General features: G+C 33.2%; 1 protein-coding gene across 2 annotated transcripts; it reads right to left on the minus strand.

Moving 5' to 3' along the window:
- Nucleotides 1-2800: 2800 nt before the first annotated feature.
- Nucleotides 2801-13335, minus strand: LOC124533785 (zinc finger protein 91-like). 2 transcript variants are annotated; one of them, XM_047109298.1, is made up of 5 exons: nt 12995-13335; nt 12206-12352; nt 12045-12125; nt 11629-11706; nt 2801-9099 (listed from the first exon to the last, which is right to left on the minus strand). In XM_047109298.1, the coding sequence occupies exons 1-5, from the start codon at nt 13133-13135 to the stop codon at nt 4843-4845; spliced, it is 4704 nt and encodes a 1567-aa protein (XP_046965254.1). In that variant the 5' UTR covers nt 13136-13335; the 3' UTR covers nt 2801-4842. The 2 variants fall into 2 exon arrangements, with proteins under 2 accessions (XP_046965254.1, XP_046965255.1); XM_047109299.1 differs by lacking the exon at nt 12995-13335 and adding an exon at nt 12617-12909.
- Between the last annotated feature and the right edge of the window lie 4321 nt (nt 13336-17656).

Raw genomic sequence — 17656 nt, forward strand, 5'->3', positions numbered from 1 at the left:
CAAGTTTGTCTTGTTTTATTTCCTTCAAAATTTACATGACCTTTCATGCTTACAACAATGAGGATACATAAACTGAATTTCTGTTTTTCATTGGAAAGATGCCTTCCCCGCACATGATGTGACAGCAACTTCTCGCAGAGTTTAGGTCGTTGAAGTCAACAAGTGCTTATAGTACGACACAACTTAGATGTCGCATCGGCAAAATTCGTAAAACCGATCACATCCGAATTAGGTACGCTATCCCAAATTATCAATATTTATTTCTCATGCGAATATGACCTTTGCACAAACGTAATAACTTGTAATATCACATGACCTAATACATTCGTCAATTTGACGCGTCGATTTACATGCACTTGCTTTCTCTGACGCGTGAATCTATAGCGACGAATAGCGTCGAGTGGCGCGATAGGGAGCTATTTCTATTGGTTGTGTTAATCGGCAGTAATCGGTTTTATTTTCATTCCATTGCATTTTCCGATGCTACATCTAATTTGTGTCGTACTATACATTCTTTCATGCTTATTTGTCTGTTGATTTACAATTAAATTGAAACTATGTAATTTATTTACATAACAATTATTAACATTAAGGACATTAACATTACCTAAGTACATTTTTTTAATATTATTAAATACATGGATTGTAAAATAAATCAAAATATACTTCATAAATTATCTGTAATTACTCAAATAGGCCACTGTAAGTACCAATTTATACATTATATTTAAATATCCCCTTTGATTTGATTGCATGTTTTACATTATTACGGTACATTAATAAATAAATAATATTAACATTAATCAAAAATCAAAAATCAAAATATATTTATTGTTCTCATATCAAGTACATATCTCACAGAGGCCCTGTACCCCTAAACTAGGAAAACCCGTATCTTAGGGGCCAGTGACTTCCCAATCAGTATTTTAGTTTAACAGTATTTAAATTTAATGCCAAAATAAATAGTATACAAATAAAAACAGAAGAAAAAGGAACACAAAATAAAAAAATAAAAAAAACATGTTTAACTAATGAGGTAAAGTAAATTTTACTACCTATAATTAATATATGCATGCATGCGCGCGTGTGTATGTGTGTGTTTGTGTGTGTGTGTGTGTGTGTGTGTGTGTGTGTGTGTGTGTGTGTTTGTCATGTACGAAGATAATTTTCTGTTTCTTGATAGCTTAGGCCACTTAGCAAATTCCGTAGATACATCTTAAGTTTATTTCGATTTAACCGAGTAATATCTCTTTTTTTATTTATTCTTTTGTAAAGATCATATCAAGATCAGATCATCATTTTAAAGAAATGAAATGCACATATTTAACGAGTAACAAGAATCTATTTTTTTCATTTATTCTTTGTTATTTATTTCGTTCTTCGTTTAAATAGTTTTTATTTCATAAAGTTTGTCACAGATAAAAAAAATCAGATTTCATACACTACAATTTAACTTTTTTAAATAATGGAAGTAACTCGAATGTTCCAACAATTACATATGAGTGAGCTTTTCAATGACACGCAAATAACACGGAACAAACTCATTTGTTCAACACATGTACGTATAATGTAGTTCTAATGACACATTACAGCAATTAAAAAGAAATTACGCGAGAATACTTGCAATACATAACTGGCTGATACAGGGACTAAGCTTTATTGAAGGTTGTAGCAAAATAATAGGCACACATTATTTTGCTTGGTGGTGTAATGCTGGCTAAAAAAATAATTCGAATTACAATTATTATCAAAGTCAATTTTAGCTTTGCACGGATTACCTAAAATGTTATACAAGGGGCTTGAATTTTTTACCGTAACGTAAATGCATAATTTCTAAATTAGTTTGTCGAAGTTAAAGGTTATATTCTAAATAATAATTCGATGATATTCTAATTAACATGAGGCTTGTATTAAAAAAAACATAAAGGACGAACAATCACTCATTGTTACCTTTTGATACGGAAGAAATAAATAGTCAAGTAAAGTAAAGTAACAGCCTGTAAATTTCCCACTGCTGGGCTAATGGCCTCCTCTCCCGTTAAGGAGAGGGCTTGGAACATATTTCATCACGCTGTTCCAATGCGGGTTGGTGGAATGCACATGTGGCAGAATTGTGCCACATGACATTATGACATGCAGGTTTCCTCACGATGTTTTTCTTCACCGTCGAGCACGAGATGAATTATAGACACAAATTAAGCACATATATATAGTTCTTGCCTTAGTTTGAACCCGCAATCATCGGTTAAGATGCACGTGGTCTAACCACTGGGCCATCTCGGCTCAACAACAACAAATAAATTAGAACCATAAAGTATAGTATTTTTGCAACAAACATAAATATAGCACGATAATAACTTTAACGTCACGCAAAAAACTGAAATAGAAGAATTGCATAAAAATTCTAATCGCTATCGAAAACAAGCTTTACTATATACCATATGTTAATCTCATATACTGCAGTAGTACTATGATATCAGTTTAGTGACTACTTTTCAAGAGCAAGATACAGAACCTCTAACAAAATTAAATAAATATATAAATTAATTAGAAAAGCAAAAAAATAAAAGTTAACAATAACGCAAAAAGTCGTTAAAGCTTTCTTTGGTTAATAAAAATGGATAATTAATATTGTAAAAATCATGCTAGCTGCAAGCTTTCCGGCTTGCGCTGCGTAGACAAAACCTAGTTGTTGATCTTTATTGTGCCTGTACGAAGCCAGGACGTGAAGCTAGTATGCCATTATAAAATTGTTAATATAGTTAATTGAAATATGGGTTTATGGAAATAAAACACAGACTTATTATTAAGTCACTTTATTGAAACCACAAAGATGACAAAAATAAACCTCATCTATGGACAAATATATAGGTATTATTAATACACTGTTAACACGGTATTCATAATTAAGGTGTAAAATTTCAATTTATAATTTAAATTAATTTGACAAATTCTTTCATCATCAAAGCACATTATCATTTAAAATTTACGTCGACGGGAATTTTATACAAAAACACCTAAATTACTTTAAACTGTACACTAACAATGATTTGTCGTATAAATCCTTTTATATAAGTCAAACTTTTCGTACTTTATCATATATTTTTACATAATCGCAAACATGGGCACTTCAGAATCAACCAGCTTAATATATTATATTTACAAAATCGTTTCATTTTTCTCGAAATCAAATTAGTAAAAATAATCACGTAATGTGATAGTGTGAAGGTGCCATTAACTCTGTCTTAAAATGAACAATGCAAGACTATATGAGAATATTTAAAAGTAGAAATATAATTTATAAAACCACTTATTACAATAACATATATACACTGTAACACTATCAAACGCCGTAAAGCGCTAGATTAATAGAACACCTGAAATAAAATGTAATGAGCTCTAACGCGCTTATTGCCTTGGAACATCGCGTTTTGATTTATTTTATAATCACGAGTCATTTATAAGCCAAAGCGAATGCACAATATATTAATAGTTTCATAATAACCAATGTGGATAAAAAACGTAAGTAAAATATTGATTTTAAGTAGATTCATACAGGTACATATTTATTGCTATAAATATAGATTTTGATGTCTTTTATCGTCCCCTCAAGTGATTATCTATATAAATTAACAAAATGATTTTAGCAATATAAAAAAAAAAATGATACTTTTTCAAAACATAGTGATGCATATAGTCTGTGGTTACTACAAAGTCATACAGTACCACCATATTAAGTAATCAAATTTAAATGCATTTTATCAAGCCAGGTCTGGAACACAAATATTTTTTAGCTAGAATTTCTCTTAAGCTAAGATAAACTCATATTTTTGGCACTATTAATAAGGTGATTGTGTTATACAATAATAAGGTACCTTTATTATTTATTTAATAGGAAAATCTTAGGAGGTTCAGAAAAATTAATGTTTTGTGATACTTGCTGGATTGTTTTTTGGTTATATTACATGCTCAGATTAAAAAAAAGATGTACAATATCCATGAATGAGTAATTGTAAGCATATTATATTAAATAATATAATTAGGCCACTTTTAATAATTAACCATAGATGAGGAAAAATGTCCTTAGTGGTTAATTTAGTTTGTATAAAATATACATTTCAAATTACTATAAAATAATCAGTACATTTTAATAAAACTTAATCCGACCTTTGTTTCCTCAATCGAAATAATGAAAGTCCTAATTAGAAGTCAATTTAAGATGTTTATTTACATGCTAAGAGTAAAACCGAATAGAAATTAAAACTAAACAATATCGACGATCTACGCAAACTATAATATTAATTAATATAATATTAAGGAAACATGTCATTCTTACAAGTAAAGTTTTAACACTGTAGTGACTGATTTAAAAATTTTGGCCCAATTCCAATATTCAAAATATAAGATAAGAAAAAAAATCATTTCACTTACATGCCACAGTATTATCAATAATAATTATAATCACTAAACCTATTCATTGTTTTCAATGCCAGCTCATAAAGCCACAATTACTATGAATAATAACGATAATCATAAAAGTAAATTTATAAAATAAATAACAATATACGTGAGCAAAGACTTAAAATAGCAAATGAAATGGATAATTAAAATTCTACTCGCCAAATGGCATACAAAGGAATGACAACATAAATATTATAAGAAAAAACCTTCAGTACCATGCAACTGACATCAGGTAATCGGGACGATTACTGAAATATATACAATTAGAAAATGACACTTAATATCACTCAGTTTGACCACTGTCATAACAAAACTCCATACACTTAAGTCACCGATAGATATATTTTCATGGTCCTTTTAACTTCAATTTTAAAACAAGGATCAGTGCGCCATTTCGATGTGCCTTTGCAAACTCTTCTTGTTCATGTAGAACCGGTCGCACATAGCACAGGGGAAGAACACCTTCTCGTTGTCCGAGTGTCTGGCTCGGGTGTGGGAGGACAAATCGAGAGCTCGGGCAAAATAAACCTTGCAGATATTACAAAAAAATTTAGTAGGAGTCGCGTGCATCGTTCGGTGGGCTATCAAGTCGCGCGGAGTGGCCACGCCGTCGCCGCACTGCCCGCACGTGAACTCGCCTGGGGGCGCGGCTATAGCCCCGCCGTCGTCCTCGGACTCCGCGGATTCTTCGCCGTGATGTAAAGCCCGATGTGAATTCAAGGCCTTCATAGTATCGAACTGGGCGCCACAGACTTCGCACGCTTGTACGTCTTCCTCCATTTGTGTAGAACTCCCTTCCCCGCCCTCGTAGTGTTTCTTCATATGCACGATCAGAGTAGATTTCCGCGTAAAACTCTTGTCGCAGACGGGACAAAATACAGAGTTCGGCTGATGAACTTCGTCCATATGGCGCTGGTATGCCGCTCGCTTTGTAAATTCTTTGTCACAAAGGTTGCAGTATCTGTCTTCGGCTCCCCCTGATAAGTTGTTCTGGTGATCCATTTCGATGGAATCATCGGATCTCAATTTTTTATTAGGATTTACGACTGTCACTTCTACTTCTGGGGGTAACCTTCTTTTGGCCAACGTGGCCGGGGTCGAGGTTGATGTTTTAGGAGGAATTGGAATAGCATCCACCACTTCGTGTTTACTCACTTTACTGGTTACTTTATTTTGAGGCATCCAAAGTCCAGAATTATTAGCTGCGGCCTTACCATCAGGGGAACGCAGGTGCCAGCCTCGGTGGCTCTTTAAGGCAGCAATAGATGTATAACTCTTGTGACATATTTCACAATCAAACGTTTGAGGCTGGTTCTGTATCTGGTTGATGCACTGATGATTTTGTAGAGCCAATAATCCGACAAATTGTTTCCCACACGTGTCGCAGGGATAGCGGGCTTGATAATCAACACTAGGATCGACTGAATCTTGATCACCGTCGTATTCTATGTCCATTTCTTGATTCATGTCTTGTGATTTGCTTGAGCTTTGATTCGCATTATAACCCAAAAGTTCTCGGGCATGTGCTGCTTTCAGATGTTCATAAAGTTCTAAAGTCGAGTTAAGAGGTTTTCCACATATTTTACACATTTGAACAGTTGACTTGTGAACATTTTTTCTATGACGATAGTACGATTTTTTGTCTGAAAAAGTAATTTTACAAATAGTGCAGCTCGATCTGCCTTCATTCGAGGACTGTGTTTGGGTTTCCGAAGCACCACTTGCACTGGCATTTATAATTCCATGTTTAGCGCGTTTGTGCTTCCATAAACTAGTTCTAAGCGGAAATCTTTTATAACATAATTCGCAGGAGTATGGCAAAGCATCTTGTGATGTCTGTTGCATATTATTAGTAAGATTTGTAAAATTAAAACTATCAAACTGTGGAGTCGACAAAATCGCACCGTTTTCATCAAGATTATAATCATCTTCTTCGGTAGAAGCTTGCATAGTGTTCTCCTCACTATCGTTCCTATCATTGAGCAGATCTGCATGGAGCACCTTTTTATGTTTCCATATATTTTTCTTGTGCATGAATCCTTTACCGCAAATATCACAACAATAAGGTGCGTTCGGAACATAAGGACTGAAACCTGGTTGCATAGAGAAATGACGGATAGGTTTTCCGATGATCTGAGGTCCGAAACCTTTAGTTTCTCCAGGTTTTCTGTTAGTGGTAGGCACTTTGGAATGAATACGCATATGATTAGAATATGCTTGGCGGCTTTTGAATGATCGAATACATAAGTCGCAGAAAAATTCAGATTCACCACCCCTTGTGTTCGCTCCTGGGTGGGCTTGTTGGACATGTTCAGATAACTTCTGCGGGGTACTGTACGAGTTTGAACAGATGCTACAAGGATAGAATTTAACTCGCAAATGTGTATTCTTATGTTCTGCAAGTTCTGATGGACGCAAGAATTTCTTTTCACATTGGTCGCAGTGATGAGCGACCTGATTGTGTTCAGCCACCTGATGATCCGTCCAAGCATCGACGGTTTCGAATATAGCATTACATTCTGTACATGAATAGTGATACTCCTCAGCTTCCTCTTTTACAAGAGATATATCAGGTTCATTAGTATGCATACCTAATGATCTATCAGAATGTTCCATATAAATATGCTTGTTAAGATCAGCAGTTTGCTCGAATTTAGCATCACAGTGTTGGCAGTGATGAGGCTTTTCCTCATTATGTATTATTTTTAAATGTTTAACCAAATTCGGGTAACTACTATTCTTCTTGCCACATATTGGACAATCTGTTGGTCGACCGTCGACACACTTGCTCTGATTATCAGGATCAAAGCTGCCTGCATGTACAGCTACAGCATGGTCATTAAACTCTTGCAAGCTCAAAAATTTCTCGGAACATAATTCACAGCAGATTTCGACTGTGCAATCTCCGTTACGTATGTGTCTCTTGCCTATACTTTTTTCTTTAAATCGTAAACCACAATGCACACAGGAATGAGGGAAACGAGATTGACCGTCTTCGTGTACATCAAGAACATGCTTCATAATGAATTGTTTTAATTGAAATTTCGCAGGACATAATTTACATGCGTAAGATCTAGCATTAAGTATATCTTTGTATTGAACTTTGACATCTTTAGGCTCAACTTCTAAAACTATGTCATCAGTGATACCATTTTCGTTATATATTATTTTCCAAAGATCAGTGCAAGTATTTGATCTCATGTGACTGAGAAGAGCCCCAATATGAGTAAAAGTAACCACACAATTGTAACATGTATGTTTAGGAACTTTATGCCCGTTTTTCTGTAAATGTTGTATAACTGCTTTTCGTCGAGGGTGTTCTTTGTTACAGCAAATGCACCGCTTTGTATTAATTTGTTGAATAATATCACGATATTTGAGAATAAAATCTCTTTGCGTTTTTGTAATATAAACTTTATCGGGATCGATATCTTTTTCACCTTCATCGCCATCGACTGCATCATTTGGATCTACAGTTTCATCGAGTTCTTCATTTCCATCACTATTATAAGAATTTGTTTGCAAATCCTCGTTAATTTCGACAACGGGTGCTATACTCATAGGTGGCAAATCGTCGTCATCCTCATTTTCTTCATGATTGATATTTTGTTCATCATTTTCTTTCTCTCCATTTTCTTCATCATTATCTTTGGCATTAACATCGTCTGGGTCTGCTTCTTCCTCAATATTATTTTCTACGTCCATATTATCTTGACTCTCGCCATTATCTTCACGGTTCTCTTTCTCGTTATCGTCATTTGTCTCCTCCAGGTTATTCTCATCTTCTTGAGTATTTTCTTCATCATGAACTTCGTGATTTTCATCTCCTTGTATATCATTTTCTTGCTGACGAGCAATCTCAATCTCATTTTCTGAATCCATATCGACAGTGTCATAATTTTGTCCTTGATTGTTTTCATCATCAATTTCGTCATCCTCATGTTGATTAACATAACCATCTGGCTCCGATAAAATTGCCTCTACTTGAAACGAGGCAATTTCTGGCTCTGAAATTAATGTTTCTGGACTTTCAGGCCCCGAATTAATTATTTCAGGTTCAGAAACTAGAACTTCTGGCTTGGCAGTTAATAGCGTCTTTAAAATTTGAGGTTCTTTTTTCTTAATTTGCAAGTCTTTAAGAGCCTTAATGCGAAGTGGGTATGGTAAGTTATTTTGGGAATTTTTCCCTGTTCTTATTGGTATAGGCTTTGGTGGTGCAATGATCTTCTGAGGCATCATTTTAGGTGGCATAGATTTTGAATGAAACTGCATTTTGTGGCTTATAGGATTTGGCATTAATCTGGCCTTAGGGTTGAATGGGTTCGGCCTGAATTTTGGTTGCATGTGAGCGTGAGATTTCTTTGCATTAATCTTGTTGGTGTATCTATCGAAGTTATGAGCTGTAAGTTCATGTCGTCGAGCATTGTGAGAGTACCTATAGGATCGCCCGCACACTAGACAATCCTTGGATGCAAGCTGCTGAATACCTTGGCGAGCATGCAAGGTTTCTCCTGATGGACGCATGACAGTAATGGAAACTTCAGGCATATTAGGCATATGCGTAAATGTTTGCTGTTGCTCCATCATTTCTTCCTCGTCTTCATAATCTTCATTTTCTTCTTTCTCACTCTCCATTCCCTGAAATAATTGAAAATATATATATTAAAATTTAAATAAGCCTTCAAAATATCTTGTTCGCTAAACGTTACATATAAATTAAGTGTCATTTAATGGAAAGTATAGAAAATGATTTCAAGAAAATACTAATAAATTTAATTTAAGTAAATAAAAAACCAGCACACACTAAAAAATAATCAATTATATATATAAAATAATAACAACCACACTATATTTAAAAGTAATAATATTTATTTGCTTCTGTGAAATTAATTTAAAATATAATTCAAATCATTTCATCATAATATATTAAAAAGAAAAGATAAAAAAACTTGATCATTATTATTATTATCTTAGTGTCATTAAATACAATGTTTGTGACACAATTTTAATACATTTGTGGTTTAATAAATCTACTATAATTTAATGTGTTAATTAATTATAAAAAAAAAAAAACAGAATAAAAAAAAATCTTAAAACTTCTTCAACTTAAGCAATATTTTTATATCTCAATTTTATAACAATTATTTATTTATTTATAAATTATTAAGTATTTTTGCTAGTACTATTTAATATACCAATTTGAATATGACTCTTTCTCTTTAATCAATAAAAAAAATCACAATCATCTTACAACTCAACCTTCTTACAAATACAATTACACATGAGAAGAAATAAATTTTAAATTGCTTATTTAAGAATAATTAACAATTTTATTTTAAGAAGATATGCAATTAGTGCAAATTGAAATTGTGTGTTCTCTACATATGAAGGTCCCACACTTCTGACAAAACTGTTTGGTTCTACGATCAAGTTTCTTTGTATGAAAACAAATCTTGCATCTTCTTCTATTCTTGTAAAACTGTGTGACATGTTCAAATGTTGAAAATTTGATTCTTTTGACATCAATGTTACTGAAGGAAGGTAGCTGTTCTTCATTCTCCATTAAACTAATCGCAAGTTCTCTTATAAATAAGCGCCTTTGTATAACACTGTTTGTATTATTCGAAGTCCATATAACTTGAGCATTAACCGATGCAATATTTAAAAGCGTGAAAAATAAAGTAAGAGTCCAATCATTAGTGTGTTGCACAGTTGTGTAGTAATGCATTAAAACGTCAATTACTTCTACTGAAGACTGATATTTTTTATACAAAGATATTACTGATGTGTTGTTACTATATCCTCTTTTATAAAAGTTTGGGTCGTTTGTCATTTACATTGACAACTTTCGAATTGTGATTCACATATGAACATAGGCACATATCTTTATCTAAGAAACCATTGATAAATGTCCTTTCTTTTCTATAATGAGATAAGAAAAATGGAGGTATAATTTCGTTATTTGGGTTGACCGCTCCGATACTATACAATTTATACTCATTCTTCAGTCGATTCATCAGAGAATTGGATGTGAACCAACTGTCCATAATAACTGTCCTTCCCGTGCCAGCCAAATGTTGTACCAATTTTGTGGCAATTTCATCACATCCAAAGTAAGGATCTGTAATCACATCTAAGTTTGTCACATAGAAAGTTACTGGATCTATCAATAATACAAGTTTAATCCCGCTTTTTAAACTTTTCTTCTCTATATTATATCGAAATGGGCAAGGGCCATAAACAGGTAATATGACATCATCAATAACAACTAAATTACCGACATCCAATGAAGTTCTACAGTTCAGAGCAAATATTTCAAAAACTTTCCTCATTCGTTTCATAACATCAAACTGCACAATGCTGTCATCATCCTCATTATCAAAACTAATGTTCTTCAGAAGGAATTTAAATCTTTCTAATGTCATTGCATTTCGAACACATGGTGCTCCATACTCATTATGCCAGAGGTCACTGTATTTTTGATGTGTAGGTCGCATTATACCATGGAAATACAGTATTCCAATTAGTGTCCTGATTTCAATCACGGTTGTAGTGTCTGATATATTAATATTATTTTTGATAATTTTTTCATTTGTCGAAGTAACAATCAACTCTAACAAATCATCAGTAAAGATCATCTGCCAAGCCGCTTTAGGCTGAGGGCAATTTTTTGATGGAACAATATTACGTTTGCGTAAATTGATGGCTTGTTTTATCTTGGCCAAAGCTTCCACTGTTGATATTTTGGGGTTTTTCGATACTATTTTCCTGTTCCTGCATAAATATCCATTTTTACAATCAATGAAATCATCAAGCACATTGTCATTATTCAATTCAGCCTCAGAGTCGGAATCATGGTCAGACTGATGAATTACATCACATTCTTCCATAGTTTGTAGAGAGTCAATGACCTCATCTTCTTGGACCATATCCAGTATGGCATGAACTCGATGCCAATCCATCCGAGGATCTATATTTTTCTGTGGATGAAATTAATTCAATTGAACTATTCTCACACAAGTGACCTAAATAAATACTACACAACTAATACACATTGACGATTACAAGGTAAAGAGTAAAGAGTCATATTAATCATCAGTATAGTATGTCAACATAACACAATTGAGTTTGAGTCAATGATAAGGAACTTGGCCACTTAATCTTTACCTTATCACTTCTCGGTGTGAGCCCCAGTGATGCCAAAATAGGCGGTCCTTCAGGCTGCACTCTATTTGATGAGGCATTCTGAAATATTATACATAACATTTATAATATTTGAATAAACAATATATAAGTTTAGTTATAACCAAAAATAATTGCTTAAGTTTTTTTAACTTATCATGAAAATTAAAAAAATGTTTATCATGTTATACCAATTCATCTAAAAATATATTTTTATGAGTACAAACTTATTATATTTACAATCTAGTAAGATTTTTATTCACTTGACACTGACATGATTTTTGCTATGCAAATGTCCTTGAAATAAAGAAACCAATTTCATTTAAAAGTTAATGTTAGAGTCAGAGAAATGATATCAGTTTTATGGTTATATAGTAACAATTAAACTAATCTTAACATACCTCACTATCAGGGTATGACCCATCAATGACCACTCCATCATCATATGCTTCATCAGATAAGGGTTCACTTTTTATTTTCACCTGCAAACACATAGCAACCACATGAGTATTACAAAACTTGAGCTTGAAAATTAAAATCAACATTCAGGAATTAAACCCACCTCTTCTAGTTGGTTGCTCTCCTTATTTATAAGAGACTGTAACTTGTTTTGTGTTCTTTCACACACAGTCTTAAATATGTGCCAGTTATTAACATTGTCCATGCATTTCCTGCAGACATTAGTTGGCAGGTCGTCATTTTCGCTTATCTGAAAAAATAATGCGCACCAGTCATTTTACTGAAGCCAAAACACGCGCGTGTTTCATCATCTCTCTCTATACATGAACCGAAACCGCGCCTCATGACTATATAGATATGGCGCGAGGAGAAACTAAGTAGGCGTAGGTATATCCGCGCGTCACGGAGCGGCTGCTTCTCGACCGAATAAGTAGAAGCGAGTCGAGTGGCAGCCAGCGAGCCCCTCGAGGGTTACCGCTCAATATAAGCACACACACATCTAAAGCGCACTCACGCCGACACCGACGCTCGCTCGAGGGACGAGCTGCACTGGCCTGGTCGTCCGATAAATCAATACGCCCGATGTCCAACGCCATGCCTATCTAGCGATATGTAGACCCCTCCCGAAAAAACCTCCGGGAATAATGCCAAACCCAACCCTCCTCATATGAGCTAGCCCTTGCCGGCTGCACGAAATGCGACGCGACACGGCCACGAGTCGAGCGATAGCCGGGGAACATTACAAAATGGTGGACGTTCTTACGACATCTTCACCTAGACGCAGCGTTGCCTGTCATTATACGAACAGAGCCGGATGACGAGTTCTCACGTACACCAAGGGTCTACTTTCACTAAAAACTCCATTCTGACACATATTTATTGCAATACATACCTGCACTGACACGCAATCTTTAATTTTCGAAGCGAGGACAGGAGGTTCCGAGTCATCCGAACTGGTGGTAGGAAATATCGGTAGTAATTCGCATCGAGATGACAAGCACAGTCTACAAACACGATCATAATTCACATTCATTGTAAATAAACAAAATTTTTAATGTATTAACACCTTCTACAACATTTAAAACACAGACGCCATGTCACCACGACCACTTCAACACAAAGCACTGCATATCGTTCTTGCTTGAGCACGATAGCGGCTGATGATGAGGATGAGAAGTCGATGTTCGGTCGGAATAGCTGGGTCGAGTCGCCGACCACCTGTCGTTCTGCGCATGTGCGCGTAATATGGCGTCAAGCGTACCAACCTTCCACAGACGAAAAATGAGTATTTTCATAGAACGTAAACCATTCAATAATAGAAAGTTAATGTAATGAAAAAAAAACTTTTAAATTAATTTTTAATAATATTATTTGATTGATTATAAACAAATGTGTCTATTTTTGTATTATTTAATTTTAGGATTCTTTATACATCTGTAATAATTAATATAAAAACACCATATTACGATAAGCCGAACGCCATATTGCCGTGTTCCGATTTGAAAGAGAGTATTTCAGTATAGTAATTATAGGCACAATAGACAGAACATCTTAGGTTCCAAGGTTGCTACCGTATTGGTAATCTAAGGAACAATTACTATTTCTTACATTGTCAATACCTACCATAAACGAAGTGATAACTACTCATTCTTACGCCAATTTACTAGTCTGCCTAAATTAATAATTAATAATGGTTTGTTATTTTTTTATTTTTGAGTGTTTGACTGTCCCCAAAACTAATATTATTCTGCTACTGCATTAAAATATTCCGAACTGATTTTTCATATTGAGTCAAGGATTGATATTTCCATTCCTCTTAAATTTTTATTGTATCGTTCCAATTCTATTGACATTAGATATTATTATAACTAAAATTTGGGTTGGTCATAAATCTTTTTAACGTAATTTTTAAAGTAAGTGTCATTGTGAAAACTGCGACGAAAAAGAGTAGATATTAAGTACTTTATAACTTAAATATTAAAAATGAAGGAAAAGGTTTGCAGCGTCTGACTTGTATTCTCCATCTCTTTCTAAAGTTGTATCAAATGTGGCGCCCGATTTAAACTTCGACAAACTTGTCATTTATGCAAATTGTGGCGGGATATTTAAAAATTATAAAGGACGCTATAAATGAGTTTAAAAAAATAAGTTCTTATGTTAATTAAAATGATTTTCCAAGAAAATGCTAATGTTCTTATTAAAATAATATTTAGTATACGTATTACAATTAAGTGTAAAATAATACAAGATTTATTTACCTAGGAGATGGATGGTATGTTTTGAATTACAAAAATATTAGTATACGGTTACCGCTAAACATAAAATACTCAAAAAAAATGAAATAGATACATTTTAGTTCAACTTTTTATTTTCTGTGACTGTGAATGTATTTTTGTATTCATATAGTATGTAGTTCAGAGTAGGTATCAGCTTAAAAAAATATGATACCGCATAAAATGAAATTATTTCGTATTTTCGAGTAAGTGGTGTGGTGAGTTGTTTTTTATATCTTTAATTGTTTTCATTAACGCTGCATACTAAAAAATATATAAATCTTGCAACCATTTGTAGGATTTTTAAATATACAAAATGTTAAAATTTCATTGTATCTACTTACAATATTTTAGTCTATCAAGTAGTACAGTAGGTAGATAATAAAATTGTTTTTTTTTAATTGTTTTACCTATAAGTCTATGTTTTATATTTAAATAATAAGATGGCTCAGCCAGGGTCGTTTTTGACCTATTTGAGGCCCTGGACATATTAATATAATGAAGACCCTATGGCTTTGACAGAAAACTATTTTGTTAGTATAGAAAAAGATAATATCATTGTTCTTCAATTTGCGAATAAATAATACCTTGAAATACCTAGTTACTGATTTATTACCATCTAGAGAGGTTCTGGATGCATCTGAAAAGTCAAAATCTTTATTTTGAAAATATACAGGTCTTTTTATTTGATCTGTGGGGGCCCTTATCGATCGTGGGAAAGATGGGTCAGGGCACAGCGGTTGGATTACCTCAACCTTAACCGAAGGTTGTAAGTTCAAATCCGGGTCTGTGGATTAACATGTGCCTCATTCGTTTTAATAATTCATCGTGAAGAAACATGTATAAGATGAGTGAAAACACCATGTCCACCAACCCACACAGGAGTAGCGTGGTGGAATAAACTTTAAGTAATTCTTAAATGGAGAGTAGGCCTTAGGCGAGCAGGTTATTAAGTAGTTAACATTAAGTATTTACATTTTTATACATTTAAATAAGTGGAATTCCAAGATTGTGCCTGATAAATATAACTATAAAAAATCTTATGGAATTGACAGAAATGTATATTTGAATTATATGTTTAATAATATTCATAAGTCGAGGGACCGTATGTTATGAAATTTTTACTATAAGTACGTAATTATAAACCTCAAATAGGTTTTTGTTCGTGTTTATTTTTCCCAAATGAAACTTTAAATTTCCTGGCTGGCTTAATATTTTCCCTGACGCAGGACATAAATATAAAAACTCTTTTGTTTTCATTCATATTTTTATTTTTCTCACAAGCAACATTTAATGCCACAACAAGTAGGAAATGGTTACAGAATATTCACTTAACATAAAAACTTCACATTTCACAATTTATTTATATTATGAATACGAATATTTATATCTCCGAATAATATATTTCATCGCGTGTATATTTAAATATACAAATTAGGGCTTCGTAATCTTATATAAGTACGATATATTTATTTGTATTTAACATAATGTATTTTGTATTATTTTAGAACTAAATTTTAAGGCTGATAAGATAGGTACAAAGGAACTATTAATTTATGACTACGAGAAATATTAAAATATCACAGGAAAGTGTAAATGTATTTTTAATAATTAATTAATCTTTTATGACATTTATAATGATAATATAAAACATTAGAATTTATTTACTATTTTTGAATTAGAAAGAAACTCTATTAGAAATAACTATATTTAAAATCTAACGAGGCATGTTTTATTGCGGGAATTACACTGAATAAAAATTAGGAAGAGGCACTCAAAAAAACAATGTATCTAATAGGTACGGACCTACACATATTATATTACACAGAGCAGTAGCTAGGAACGCTAAGAAAGGACACAGATTTTCTCTCGTGACTCGATAAAAAGATACAAATCAATAATCACATGTATTCACATGAATACATCATTACCAATTTATTTTAAATATCTTCTGTACCAATATTTGTTAATAATAAGCATAACGTAAATTGAGCCTTATTTTTTGGCATAATGATCTAGACCTTGTACAGACACAATTTATAAATTTAGTTAGATAAGACAAATAGTATACAAAGCTTAATAGATAAACAGCTTAAAAATAATTTTAATGTGAACCTTATACTCCTATTTTGTAATCTATACTTAAAATATATAATTAATATGATTGATTATTTATATATCTAGACAGAAAGTTGTACTTTTAAAGAACGAAAACTAACCAACTTTATTATCTTGGTTGCGTGACAGCTACGCTTGCAAATTCGCCAAACGTCATACTCCTTGACCAGTGTGCGTGTAATTAGTAGCCAACCGTTTTTCAGCTTTCATTCCATCCTGACCAATGATGTTCTAGTAAATAAGTGAACACTAGAAAACGTCCTAATTGGGACGTTTGCCTTTAGTCGTTTTCATCATAATTATGCCAGTAATACGTAATAATACATCATAATGATGTAGTAATACGTTTTGCGAAATTAAAACATCTAGTTATCCCTTTTACTTATTGTTTTTAAGCTATCCTTTTTACTTGTAACGAAATGTAAAATAAACGGTCCCCGGCGCGGCACACTTTTTTCTGTTGTTTAGTATATAACATATCTGTTTATTATAATATCATTGATCCTGACATATAATTAAAGAGATTATTCTAGACCTCGACCAATGATACGGCGTTACTGCTCTTATGGTTGAAATAGACTAAATTTATATGAAATAGGGGATTTTAAATAAGTCTGGGACAAATGTATAATGTATCAGATTATACTGGCCTGTACTTATTTATAGGTATAGTAATATTACAGACAAATGTTCACGTAGCACTTTTATACATTCAGTTACTAAAAAAAACAATAAATTTATTGACCACAATATACTGAAGCATTCTGTAAAAGATCTTCAAATTATTATCAACGTTAGGATAAAATACTGGTGACAAATTATAGCGTTAGATTCTAAAGTTGAACTGAACATAACTGAACTGAACGACATTCTTAAAAGTCATCTATTTTTCTCAAATGTCTCGCGTCCTCACTTCACTCTTCGCATTCAATGTTGGCAACAGCCACAATGACCGAATGATACGTTAAGTCGGACTCACATAATCCTACAAACTAGGCAATAAATACAACCCATTAAAATTGCTACTAGGGGCGCTATTGGTTAGTAGGTCACGTTGAAATTCATTGCCCATAGGACCTACTCCATAGTTACAGGTATATCTATGCCAATGATGACATCATTATAAGCAAAAGGTATTGGGTAATGGGTCTGAAAGTTTGCAA

Source organism: Vanessa cardui, chromosome 11 (genome assembly GCF_905220365.1).
Source record: "Vanessa cardui chromosome 11, ilVanCard2.1, whole genome shotgun sequence".
In the NCBI taxonomy this organism is placed as follows: domain Eukaryota; kingdom Metazoa; phylum Arthropoda; class Insecta; order Lepidoptera; family Nymphalidae; genus Vanessa; species Vanessa cardui.

Excerpts from the sequence above, each read along its gene's own strand:
- LOC124533785 (XM_047109298.1), bottom strand. The coding sequence starts at position 13,135 with ATGAATGTGAATTATGATCGTGTTTGTAGACTGTGCTTGTCATCTCGA. Across the intron at positions 12,353-12,994 it reads AAGATTGCGTGTCAGTGCAG|ATAAGCGAAAATGACGACCT; the intron begins GTATGTATTGCA and ends TTATTTTTTCAG. Across the intron at positions 11,707-12,044 it reads GGTCATACCCTGATAGTGAG|AATGCCTCATCAAATAGAGT; the intron begins GTATGTTAAGAT and ends ATAATATTTCAG.